This window comes from Rattus norvegicus, chromosome X (assembly GCF_036323735.1).
Source record: "Rattus norvegicus strain BN/NHsdMcwi chromosome X, GRCr8, whole genome shotgun sequence".
NCBI classification, from domain to species: domain Eukaryota; kingdom Metazoa; phylum Chordata; class Mammalia; order Rodentia; family Muridae; genus Rattus; species Rattus norvegicus.
In genome coordinates, this window is record NC_086039.1 from 105049190 (window position 1) to 105063372 (window position 14183).

At 41.7% G+C, this 14183-nt stretch overlaps 1 protein-coding gene across 1 annotated transcript; it reads left to right on the forward strand.

Annotated features, from left to right (window-relative positions):
• Window positions 1-13337: 13337 nt before the first annotated feature.
• H2bw2l (H2B.W histone 2 like) lies at window positions 13338-13964 on the forward strand. Its single transcript, XM_039100159.2, has 2 exons — window positions 13338-13556; window positions 13634-13964. Exons 1-2 carry the CDS (start codon window positions 13381-13383, stop codon window positions 13962-13964), a joined length of 507 nt encoding a protein of 168 aa, XP_038956087.1. The 5' UTR covers window positions 13338-13380.
• The last annotated feature ends 219 nt before the right edge of the window (window positions 13965-14183 follow it).

Sequence of the window (14183 nt, forward strand, 5' to 3'; positions counted from 1 at the left end):
GAGGCGAATACCAGCAGCAAAACACTGAACTGAGAATAGGACCCCCGTTGAAGGAATCAGAGAAAGAACTGGAAGAGCTTGAAGGGGCTCGAGACCCCATATGCACAACAATGCCAAGCAACCAGAGCTTCCAGGGACTAAGCCACTACCTAAAGACTATACATGGACTGACCCTGGACTCTGACCTCATAGGTAGCAATGAATATCCTAGTAAGAGCACCAGTGGAAGGGGAAGCCCTGGGTCCTGCTAAGACTGAACCCCCAGTGAACTAGACTGTTGGGGGGAGGGGGACAATGGGGGGAGGGTGGGGAGGGGAACACCGATAAGAAAGGGGAGGGGGGAGGGGGATGTTTGCCCGGAAACTGGGAAAGGGAATAACACTCGAAATGTATATAAGAAATACTCAAGTTAATAAAAGAAAAAAAAACTATACATGGACTGACCCTGGGCTCTAACCTCATAGGTAGCATTGAATAACCTAGTAAGAGAACCAGTGGAAGGGGAAGCCCTGGGTCCTGCTAAGACTGAACCCCTAGTGAACGTGATTGTTGGGGGGAGGGCGGCAATGGGAGGGAGTATGGGGAGGGGAACACCCATAAAGGAGGGGAGGGGTAGGGATTAGGGGGATGTTTGCCCGGAAACCGGGAAAGGGAATAACACTCGAAATGTATATAAGACATGCTCAAGTTAATAAAAAAAAAATTTCCCATCCTGTAAGTAAAGCTTGAGTCAGTAAGAGGATATGAACGTCAGTCTCATCTGTAAAGCCATGTGTGACTCACCTGAGTAATTTGGTTCTTGAATCTAAAATGGTGATAGCTACAGTGACATTTGCCATTCAATTAGAGTAGCAGTAGAATGATGAAACAGGATGAAATCAATGGAATTCATTTGGTTGAGTCATAAATTCTTGCTGTGCCAGTGAAAACAGGAAGTACATTCAAAGCTTTTTAAATGCCAGTGAGCTTTTCTCTCCATCCATTTTCCTTGATCCTTTCTCTTGCACCCCAATCTCAACCATTTTAAAAATAACTTGGAAGTGTGGATGACGCCAGGGGAAATAAATATATGGTAAACATCAGTCGAACATCATATACTGGTACATGTTATTCATATTTGCTTTGGTGGGAGTGAGACAGCATCTCACTGTGTAGCTCTGGCTGTCCTGGAACTCACTCTGTAGACCAAGCTGGCCTTGAATTCATAGAAATCTGCCTGCTTTCTGCCTCCTGAGTGCTAGATTAAATGTTGACAGGACTAAGGTAATCATATTTTGTCCCAGCTTTATTTTGCACATGCTTAGACACTTCTCAGTTTCATCCCCAACAGTCACATCTGCCTTGGTAACACTTTTGAGACCATCAGTGAAACTTACCATGGTTCAGCTGTAGTCGCCACAATAATTAATGTTTGTGCAAGTTTGAACCTAGAACTAAACTCAAAGAAAGTGTTAATAAAAATAAGTATTATATTATGCCTAAAAATACTGTTGAGCTTTGCAAAAAAAAAAGCAGGTATAACCAGGCCACCCCAGATTCCTCATTAATGTAATCCCATCCTCCTCCCTTGGAGCACTGATGTAGTTGTGGTTTTGTCTTTTACAACGCTTTACCCTGGAGCTTGGTCACCAAGAGACTTTTCAGAGGCATGTGCCTGCCATCAGTCTGGCCACTAATTAAAGGACCCAATACTCTTAATTGGCTTAATCAGTATGGTTGTTAAGAACTACTTCATGTGGATCATTTCACTTGGAGGCCCCAACGATATCCCTAACACTTTGCTGGACTGAACCTAGCTTCCAGTTTTCCTGGCTAGTAGAGATTTCTGGGGGGGGGTCTTCCTGACAAACATTCCAGAGCTCCCTTGAGATTAAAGAGGACCTGCTGATTTAGGGAGTCCTCTTCTTGATTTGGGAAGAAACATTCTGACAAGAAATCCTTCCCCAGTCTTGCCTTGCTTGGCTTCGGTTTTGTTTGAATGAATGCCCTACCAACTATGTCAGTGATTGAATATATGCTGGGTAAGTTTGGCCCAGGGACTTATTAGATTTATTGATTTTTGCTGCTGGTATGTCTGATTATCTCCACCCCTAAAAGGGGAGTTGGGATGTCCTCTGATTGACTGCCAGAGATTCTGCCTGTTTCTCTGGATTTTGCCACTAGGTGGTATCATCTATGTGCCATTGTTTGCTTTTTTTCTTTTTTTCTCCCCCCCCCCCCCCCTTATCCAGAGGACTCTCCCAGTTTCTTTAGATTCTGCCAGCAGGCAGAGCACTCTGTAGACTGTTGTTGCAGCTTCCTGTCTTTTTGTCAATAAAAATGGCTTCTTTTACAAGATGCAAAATTTCCGGTCACACCAATCCAGTCCTGGAGCCACCCCCAACTCTGGCATCAGAGTCCTATTCGCTCCCCATAACATGGGGATTGTGGTAGGCCTTACTTGGGGTTGTCCTCCTTTAATTTCTGGTGCTACTGGCTTGTTCATATTAATTTTCTACTATGTTGAGTTACATAAATTTTCTTCTAACAGAGGGACCGCCAAATTGAAACTATAACCCCTTCAATATAGACTTAGGAATTTCTCCAAAGGGGCTGGGGATGAATATGGGGGTGCACTCTACAGAAAGACTGCAGACTTACTGTGAGATTGACTGGCCATATGATGTGGGGTGGCCATCTACTGGTTCCCTGGATCCAGCTATTGCAAAGGCTGTTTGGCTCAATGTCATAGGACCCCAGGCACCCTGATCATTTCTTTATATTGCTCAATGGCTGACACTAATTCAAACCTCACCTGCTTGGTACCACTAGAGATCATCCTGCTGTTTGGAGTTTCTAAAAACCTTTCCTCCACTGGCCTCCCAGCACCTGTCCTGTCCCCTTCAGAGACTGAGGTCCCTCTATTGGATTCCCTGCATATAACATGTATCTTCCCCACCTCCTCTAGATGCATCCTCCTTCACCCAACCACAGGTCTCTTCATCCCATCCTACTCCACTGCATCCTAGTTTTCACACTTTCTCTTCTGGATCTATAACCCTAGTGGAAAGGCATCAATGTGCTTACTATGTGGGAAAATGGACCGTGGAGAAATGAATGCCCAACCTGCCCCAAAGCCAGGAAAGCAATGAGCACAAGAGAGATGGATAGTGAAACAAAATAAAGGGATGAAGGCTCTGCCTGCTTAGGCCCCCAGGAGTCCTTGGTTGTAGCATCAGTAACAAGTCACTCAATTGAGATTTTGGTTCTTAATTGAAGGGCAGCAATTTCTGGTTTTAAAATTCCAATGGGGCCAGTTACCAATCAAAAAGAGAGCAATGCAGGGAGGCACAGACACAATTAAGGACCATAATGAATGGTCAGCCTAGACCATAAACATGTTACTCCTTCATAGCGGTCCCAAATTGCCCTTCCCCACTTCTAAGCAGAGATCTCTCAAAATTTGGCACCGCAATTACCTTTTCTCCTCAAGAAACTAAAATTTCCTTTACACATGCTTACAGACCTGCCCCTCTTTCTGAGGAATATTTCCTATCACTGTCAGACTCAGCAGAAACAAATCTAGACCCAGGAACCCTACTCCAGAACCAGTAACAACAGTTTCCTAAAGTGTGGGCTGAGATATCCTCTGGGCTTGAGAGTATACCACCCACCAGTTGCAGCAAGTCTCTTGACTCCAGTTATACCAAGGAGGGCCCAGCAACATCCCAGGAACCAAAAGGCTGCACTGGGAAACCTCTCCATGCCAAGAAGCTGTTGGAAGCTAGCATTCTTACCCCCATTCCAGTAATCTTGGAATATAACTTTCCTGCCTGTCCATAAACCAGGGATCTCAGGTTAGCCAGCCCTAGATGTCTGTGAGGTAAACAGACTAAAACCATTCTTCCCACTGTTCCAAATCCACACACTTCACTCAGTCTCCTCCTGCCAAATGAACAGGTCTATAGGGTTCTAAACCTTGAGGATAATTTCTCTTCCATTCTCCTTGCACCCACGAGTCAGCCCATATTTTACTTTGGATTAATCCAAATTTGAGAATGGAATGATCCCGTGTCTAGTGAGACTAGCCAGCTAACCTAGACATGACTACTCCAAGGGTTCCAAAATTTCCCTATACTCTTCGGGGAGACATTACAAAAAGACTTACTACAGGATTCAGAGTGTCACATCCTGATTCAATTCTCCTCCAGTGTGTAGATAATCTTTTTCTGGCAGCAGCCAACACTGTCACCGGTATAAAAGACACTAAGGATCTGTTTCAGTTGTTCCAAACATTGGGATAATATGTCTCCATTAAAAAAAAAAGCCTAGCTCTGCCAAACAGAAGTCTGTTACCTAGGATACAAGCTAGCTCAAGGTAGAATTCTCAGTGCTGCCCGGAAAGAAGCAGTCCTCAGATCCTGCTCCCTAAACAAAGAAGCAGGTTCAAGAATTGTTGGGGGTGGCAGCGTACTGCAGGCTTTGGATCCCTGTGTCTGCTGAAGTAGTCCAGCTTACTTATTCTTCCACCATGGGAGACCAGTCTTTAAAGTAAACTTACGTGGAAGAACAAGCTTTCCTGCAACTAAAGCAGACTCTAACCCAAGCCCTAGCTTTGGGCCTACCAGATGTCAGTAAACAGTTTCACCTTTGTATTCATTACACTCAGGGCATTTTGACTCAAACCCTGGGACCTTGCTGGACATCTGTAATGTATCTATTCAACCATTTGGATCCTGTGACCTCTGGTTGGCCATCCTGCTTTTGGAACACAGTCACAACTGCTATACTGATAAGGGAGAGTGAAACGCTTGCCTTAGTCCAGGACTTGGCTCAAACAACTCCTATTGCTGTGGAAACTCTTCTAAGAGGGACAAATCATCAGTGGATGCCAAATGCCTACATCACTCACTATCAGAGTCTATTGCATAATGTGCCCCATCATCTAAACCCTGTAACATTGATGTCTAATAACAAGTCCTCCATGGCTCTGAGGACTTGATAGACATTTCTTAGGCAAGTTGCCCAGACCTCTAGGGCACCCCCTTGCCTGAAGCAGAGGCTGATCTGTTTAACAATCATAGAATTCTTTACCAGGATGCTTCTAAGCAGCCTGGTGATCAATGGAAAAAGGAGAGACAGGACAGCAGTAGCTACCCAATCAGCTGCAATATGGGCACAAGCCTTGCCACAGGACACTACAGTCCAGAAGGCAGAGCTGATTGCTGCCTTTTTCTCTGTGTCCCGCCCTCCCCATGCAAGAAAAAAAGACAAAGGAATAAACGTTTATATAGAAGCAGGCCTATTGACTGATAAAATAAAAACTGTTTTACACACACACACACACACACACACACACACACACACACACACACACACACACACACATCCCTCCTTTAAGTAGTCTGCTGGTCTTGTTCTCCAAGGAGGTAGCTATTATCCATTGCAAGGGTCATCAAGCCCCTTTCTGACAGCCTTGGGGGAAATGCCGTATAGAATCACATATAATTGTGAAGGTGTTAAAAGAGACAGACTTTTACATATGTCCAGGTAAACAGGAAGATAATAAAAGGACCTCAAACAAAAGTTCAAAATGTAGTCAAGAAGAGGAATACTTCTGTACTAAATGGATATGTAAAGACATTGCCACATATTTAGGGATATAAATGACACCATTTTTCTGTCTATATCGAGGGAACCTATGGGGTAATTGTTCCATTCTTGTGACTAGTGTGCCTACAAGTAAACAACTCCCTAGGTTTTTCTTGGATTGTGGGATCCATATGGGGAACAAGATTATATTCAACTGGGCATGACTGGGGAGGGGTCTGTTTACCATTCAAAGAAGACGATATCAAACCCTCTCCATCCTATCGGTCTGATAGCCCAATTGGAGAAGCCCCTAGTCACCTTCTCTCTTGAACCTCCTCCTTTTCCCTCTACCTCCTCTTCAAAGTAAACTGGAGCCAAGAGCTTCTTTGGCTGTATGCCTGCATTTACCAAGCCCTGAGTAGATGTTAATTAATTATCTCTGCTCCTAAACTGACATTTTTATTATGCTTCAGGAAACTTACCACCTCCTAAATTACATACAACCTGAGGTACCACAAGAGTGCTGGATCTGTTTAAAAGCCTTCTTTACTCTATTGGGAGTCACTGTATCCTCCAACTGATCAACTTGTCTGTTTTAAGAAATAGCCATTATGCTTCTACGTAGCACCTCATGCGTAGAAGGTCTGACCACCAGAATATTTATTTTAGCTGTATTGAAATACAGCAAAATTTTGGGAAAAAAATGATAACACTTAACTCAGTCCTGTCAGTAGAAAAAAGCTTAAGGCATGTTTATGCTGAAGCTCTTTACAAAGTACGGAGGGCTGTGTACATAAGATGAATTCTAGTTGACTTAGAAACAATTCTCGAGATAAAGGTCCTGGGAAAATGACTGAGGTAAATATAGTCTTTGTGGGAGTCAGGATCTGTCCTAGCTCTAAGATAACACAGAAGTTACTAAGACTGATAAAAAGAACAGATTCTCTCTCTCTCTCTCTCTCTCTCTCTCTCTCTCTCTCTCTCTCTCTCTCTCATAACTTTTATGACCTAGAAGCAAATGTTCACGATTTAGAGGGGAAGGGGGTCTAGGATAAGTAAAACATAAATTCTGTGAGATCCAGGCAAACTCTGAATCATCAGAGAGCAAAGGATCACCAGGTTGTAAACTATAGCCTTTCCCAGCATTCCAGGGGGAACAGCTAAGCATTTCATCCCATGAAAGAGATAAGTTGTATATTTAACTTTCTCCAGCTTCTCCAATGCTTATGTGTGTGTACAAGACAGTTTTGCCCTCTACACCCATGTCATGTCATGGCAAATTTCCTCCTTGCTATTTCTCCCTTCCTGTCTCTTACACTACTAGATTCATGATTATTCTTAATACAGAAGCATATTCTGCTCCCACAAACTGGGTACTTTGTTGTACCACTAGTCTCCTTCTCTATATGACCTCAGAATGTCTGTATAATAATCCAGATTCATTTATGATTGTTAATGTAGTCCCCTAAATTTATGTTTATTCTGGACCAGAGGTACCTGAGTCCTGAATCCATTCCTCCTACATGTCAACACAGCCAGACCCTATGCTAGTGAAAAACAAACAAAGAAACAAACAAAAACAGCCATTTCCTGAGGATTTACACTCAGTAATCAGGAAAAGGGATTTAGGGCTACTTTCACCCTCAGAAACACAATTGGAGGATTGAGGGGCAAGGTATGGTAACTCCAGCGCCCTGGGATCTTTTGCCCTCTGGACCCTGCTAGACCCTGCTGAACCCTGCTGGACCCTGCTGGATCTTGCTGGACCTTGCATGGAAGTGGTACATATAAATCCACACAAGTGCATACACACACATAAAAATAAATAAATCTTTTTAAAATTTTTTTCTGTTAGTTTGCAAGAGAGAGAGAGAGAATGAGAGAGAGAGAAAGAGAAAGAGAGAGAGAGAGAGAGAGAGAGAGAGAGAGAGAGAGAGAGAGAGAATTAAAGGGCCTGGAGTGGTCTGGATAAGGAGGTGGGAAGGATCTAGGAGTGGGGAGAGGCAGGGAGGGAAGCCATGAAAGTTGCCCTCAGACACCCCCCACACACACACACACTAACATCACCACCAACAACAAATTTGAAAATACTTAAAAGAAGTTGCATGAAAGTCAACTTTCTTCTGGTACGAATGTTAGTTAAATTTGTGGAGCTGTTTTTCCTACAGTTTATGCTGTTGCTGAGTCCAAATTGAGCAAGCATTGAAGTCTGCCCAAGCTTTCTTCACTTTGGTAAATTTCTTTCTTTCCACAGCAGACATCTCTTCTGGCTACACTTGGCTTTCTTCTTTGTGGCTTATGTATATTCTTTCACTCTTCCAAGACTTCTAAGACTATGTGCCCTTGTGGTCGCTCATATTTTAGCCAGAAAGTGTCTCCTATGGGGTTTTTGGAGTATAGAAAACAGCAGCAGCACTGAGATTTGAACAGGTGGAGTACCTGTCTTTGTTATTTCCAGATAGCCCGAGAGTTATTCATGTGACTGGAGGGGCTGCTGGGGCTGTCAGTATCTACAAGTCATTCTTAAGTCTCTAAGGTGTGTGAAGTTCTCTTCCTATGACCTTTTCAACCTGAGGAAAGCCACCTGCTTCCTGAACACTGGGGCTTCTCTGGGTCAGGCCTCCTGTTCTTCACAGCCTGCTCCTCTACAAAAAGTCCCGTACCTGACAGCCGAGGCAGGCCAAACTCAGACTCTTCAAGCTATTCTCAGGCCCAAGGGCATCTCAGATTTTAACATTAGAATCTCTCAATGGCACTAGGTTGTTGCTCACTGACTCATACAAAATGGCAAAAAGGGATTTCTCTATATTGTTGACTCATCTGAAGGAGAAGGAATCACTCTCTCACCAATATCTGCACTCAGACTTGGGGCTTATGAGAACTCTGGGCATACTGGGGGCAGGGCAGTCCATATCATATCTGTCTTATCCTTTCTGAAACAACTTTTAAGTTCCTTTCCTGCCACCAGAGAACGGTATGTCTGTAGCCTTGCTTGATACTTCCCAGCTTTAATAGTCTTTCCTGTTCCCCACCACCACCCTTGTGTCTGGAATGCTTTAACTTTCTTTGTAGAATTTCAAAATACTGCCTCTTTCTTTTTTTGTTTGTTTAGAATGTGGTTTAGTTTTTCTCATTCTCTCTCTTCTTCACTGACTCCCACAGAGGTAGACTTTATTCAGTCATTTTACCCAGAAGTCCTCCAAGCTGGACTTTTTCACCCTGGGAAAAGGGAGCTGCGAAGGGAAATACCACCCCTTCTGTTTAATTCTCTGTGAAGCAGAATAGATAACAGGAGAACTTTTTGTCATAAAGTGCCATCTTTGGGATTCATATAAACATTGCAAGAATGGAGAAGTTAAGAGGCTGAGAGCTACATCAGTAGTAAAATGCTTTCCACACAAGCATGAAACCTGAGCTTGGATCCCTAGTACTCAGGCAAGAAAGCCAGGTATGGTAGTTCCCATGCATACTTCCAGTACAGGAGAGGTTTTCCAGTCAGTCTGGCTTACTTACCAAGCTCCAAAAAGTAAGAGCCCTTACCTCAAAGAGACAAAACAAAACAAGGTGGATGGTTCCTCAGGAATGATATCAGAGGTTGATCTCTGACCTCTCCATGCATACATGTAAACACACATAAACAAACAATGAACTAATTAATTATAGAAGTAAACATATGGCAAACACAAACTAAATACTGTCTGGAAGGTCCAAACTACAAAGCAGGCTCTACCAAAGTTGCTACCCAAATAGCCTTTCTAAACATGCTTATATTAGGGTCCAGCTTAGTTGACTCTGTTGGTCTTCCAGTGGAGTTCCTATCCTCTTAGGGGCACACAATCCTTCCTCCTGTTCTTCCATAAGAGTCCTCAAGCTCCAGCCACTGTTTGGCTGTTAGTGTCTGCATCTGTCTGAGTCAGCTGCTCACAGCCTCTAAGAGGACAGCCATGCTAAACTCCTGTCTGGAAGAATAATAGGGTATCGTTAATAGTGTTAGGGATTGATGCTTGTCCATGGGATGGGTCTTAAGTTGGGCCAGTTATTGATTGGCCATGAAATATTTACATATAAAATATATTTCTTTTATGTATTATAAAATATATTTATGATATATTAAATATTTATATTATATTTTATTTATTAAATATACCAACATAAATATCATTTTATTAATATTTTATCTGTATTTTCTTTTCTTACTGTTCCCTTGTTTTTTTGTCTTTCTTCATGGTGATATATTTTATTTTATTTTTTTACATTTTTTCCATCTTTATTAAATTGGGTATTTCTTATTTCAAATGTTATTCCTTTTGCCGGTTTCCATGCCAACATCCCCCCTAAACCCTCCCCCTCCCCCTCCCCCTCCCCTTCTATATGAGTGTTCCCTTCCCATCCTTCCCCAATTACCGCCCTCCCCCCAATAATCACATTCACTGGGGGTTCAGTCTTAGCAGGACCCAGGGCTTCCCCTTCCACTGGTGATCTTACTAGGATATTCATTGCTACCTATGAGGTTAGAGCCCAGGGTCAGTTCATGTATAGTCTTTGGGTAGTGGCTGAGTCCCTGGAAGCTCTGGTTGCTTGACATTGTTTTTCATATGGAGTCTCGAGCCCCTTCAAGCTCTTCCAGTCCTTTCTCTGATTCCTTCAACAGGGGTCGCGTTCTCAGTTCAGTGGTTTGCTGCTGGCATTCACCTATGTATTTGCTATATTCTGGCTGTGTCTCTCAGGAGAGATCTACATCCTGTTCCCTTGTTTTTATTTGGTTTTTATAATTTTTGAATAAAACTCACACAACATTTTTAATTGGTTATTTGATTTATTTACACTTCAAATGTTATCCCTTCCCCGTTTCCCTTCTGCAAGCCCCTTATCCCATCCCCCCCTCTCCCCTGCTTGTATGAGGGTACTCTCACCACCCTAGCATGCCGTTATGGTGGGGCATCAAGCCTCCACAGGACCAAGGGCCTCCCATTGATACCAGATAAGGAAATCTTCTGCTACATATGCAGCTGGAGCCATGGGTCTCTCCATGTGTACTCTTTGGTTGGTGGTTTAGTCCCTGGGAACTCTGGGGGTGTCTGGTTAGTTGATATTGTTGTTGTTCTTATGGTGTTAAAAACCCCCTCAGTTACCTCAATCCTTTCTCTAATTCCTCCATTGGGGGCCACATTCTCAGTTCAATGGTTGGCCGTGAGCATCCACATCTGTATTGGTCAGGCTCTGGCAGAGCCTCTCAGGAGACAGCTATACCAGGCTCCTGTCAGCAAGTGCTTCTTGGCATCAGCAATAGTATCTTGGTTTGGTGTCTGCATATGGGATGAATCCTTAAGTGGGGCAGTCTCTGGATGGTCTTTCCTTCAATCTCTGCTCTACTCTTTGTCCCTGCATTTCCTTTAGACAGGAGGCATTCTGGGTTAAAAATTTGTAGGTGAGTGCTTGGTCCCATCTCCCAACTGGGGGCCTTGCCTAACCTCTGGATATGGTCTTTATGGGTTCTCTCTCCTCTTTGTTCATTATTTGAGTTAATGTTATCCCAGTTGGGTCCTGGGGTCCTCTTGCTTTCTTAGCAACTAAGGACCCAGCTATACCACTCCTGGGCATATAATCAAAAGGTGCTCCAACATACAACAAGGACACATGCTCCACTATGTTCATAGCAGCCTTATTTATAATAGCCAGAAGCTGGAAAGAACCCAGATGCCCTTCAACAGAGGAATGGATACAGAAAATGTGGTACATCTACACAATGGAATACTGCTCATCTATGAAAAACAATGACTTCATGAAATTCATAGGCAAATGGAGGGAACTAGAAAATATCCTGAGTGAGGTAACCCAATCACAGAAAAACACACATGGTATCCACTCATTGATAAGTGGATATTAGCCCAAGTGCTTGAATTACCCAAGATACAATCCACAGACCACATGAAGCTCAAGAAGAAGAAACACCAAAGTGTGGATGCTTTAGTCCTTCTTAAAAGGGGGAATAAAATAATCACGGGAGGTAGAAGGTAGGAGAGACCTGGGAGGAAAAGAGGAGGGGGAGGGAAAAAGTGGGGCAGGATCAGGTGTGAGAGGACACGAAGTACAGAGGATCAAGAAATCTGTATTTTCTATATTGTTAATAATTAAAATATGTATAAATATATTATAATCACTATAAGGTAGTTACTAGATTATAACAGAATATACAAATATATATTTGTAAACACTTAAAGTATTAGTATTAAAGTATTAGGTATTTAGGAATATATATTATATAACACATAATATACATACTGTAAAATACATCATACACCATGGGTAATATATAATATGTAATATATAATATACAGTAACATATTTATATATATTTATATATACTTATATGTATATATGTACATTTATTTTTATATAAAAATATAGAGAATATGATTATAACTATATAATTTTAAAATATGTGATATAAATATAAACATAGACATAGACATAAACAACACAAACATAAACATAGACAAACATAAATGAACATAAGTATAAACACATGAATATATTCATATTTACAAATGAATATAAATATTTTATGAATATATATTTATATGTAAACAAATATATATGTTATAAATATAATATTGATGATTATATTAAGCAATAGAATTACATTAAATGATATATTGAATGTATTATTTATTATGCTATATGAAATTATATTAATGTTATATTAAGCATATTAAATATACTATATTAAATATATATTAATATATTAAATTTATATATATTTTTTACTTAGTCACTTTACATCCTGCTCACTGCCTCCTTCCAGGTCACCTTCCCACAATTCTTCCTCCCTTCCCTTGTCCCCTTCTCCTCTAAGTGGTTATCTTCCCACCCTGGTATATTATGTCTCTGCAAGGCTAGGTGCACCCTGTCCTACTGAAGCCAGACAAGGCAGCCCAGCTAGAAGAACAGATGCCACATATAGGCAACAGCTTATGAGATAGCCCCCACTTAAATTATATATTGTATATCTATTTCAAAATATATAAATATATTAAGTATTATATAATATTTATTATGATATAATATACAATATACCATTAGTATATTAGTATATATCAGTAAAATATATTTGTGTATGCATATATTTATATAATGTACATCTTTCTAAAAATTTAAATCATATATATATATATGTGTGTGTGTGTGTGTGTGCATGTGTGTGTGTGTGTGTGTGTGTGTGTACCATTTAAAGAAGAAGCCATGAATTTGAGAGAGCGGGTGGAAGGGGATGCATGGCAGGAGTTGGACAAAGAAATGGAAGAGGGGAAATAATTTGATTATAATGTCAAAAGCAAAAAATATATTAATATGTTTTAAAAGAGAGTTTGGCCCAAACATGCTTAGATTAATTTCTAAGTTGAGTTACTGAACTCAGGGTCTTGAAAAGAGCCAGAGTTAGAATATGTATTTTAAGAACTTTTTTTCTTTTGGTTGCATCTTTCAAAGCTGTAATGGCACATCAGTCACCTAATGTGACACTAAAATGATGTAATGCTCAGATGGGTATCTTCCTCTCATAGAGAAACTAGAAGGCTCCAGGGTTCCAGCTGTCCATAGGTATTAATTAGCACAATGCCAACAAGAAAGACTATTCTTATCACATCGAGTGCCCATTCTGATTGGGCAACGTGTTGTCAGGCTGATAAACCATCTAATCATACTCAATAAATTGTTGTTCAATCAGATATCAAGTTGGCTCATTACGTGGTATAACGCCATGTTTATGTTACCTCAGAAACAGCCATTTTCTGACTTTTAGTCAGGTTCATGCCATCAGCCATGGCGTCTACCTCGGCTGTTGCAGTTGTGGAAGAGCTATCTTCTGATACTTCTGAAGAACTGATGCAAATAAGAAGGTCTAAGAAAGCCAAGTCCAAAAGGGAAAAGGACAGGTCAAAGAAGGAGAAGCCAGAGGATAAGAAGCCCAAGAAAGAGAAGCCAGAGCAAGAGAAGCCAGAACAAGAGAAGCTGGAGCAAGAGAATCCTCATTGAGAGTAGCCCAAGAGACTTCATCAATCAGCCTTTTCCAGCACCAACACATTGATGAGGATGAGCATAGAGCTGCCCTTCTCATCAGATGCCGAAAGACCAGCTTTCTGAAGGTGCTGAAGGACATCCATGTGGGTTTCTCCCTCTCGAAGCAGTCCATCAGCATCCTGGATTCATTCGTGAAGGATATGTTTGAAAGAATTGCCTCCGAAGCAAACTTCTTGGCCCGTCAAACCAGAAGCTCGACTATCGACTTCAGAGAGATCCAGACCGCTGTCCATCTTCTGCTTCCTGGAGAGCTCTGCCAGCGAGCAGTGGCTGAAGGCACCATGGCAATGGTCCCGTACATCTCCAGCAAGTGAGCAGCTTCTACTTCAAACCAACAAACTCCCAAAGGCTCTTTTCAGAGCCACCACTTCTCCTAAGAGAGCTGTAGAATGGACATCTCCAGCAAGTGAGCGACTTTGACTTTAAACCAAACAAAACCCAAAGACTCTTTTCAGAGCCACCACTTCTCAGTTCGAGTTTGACCTCCGGAAGCCCCTGGCCGGTTCTTTAGGCATTCCCAACTAACTTAAAAA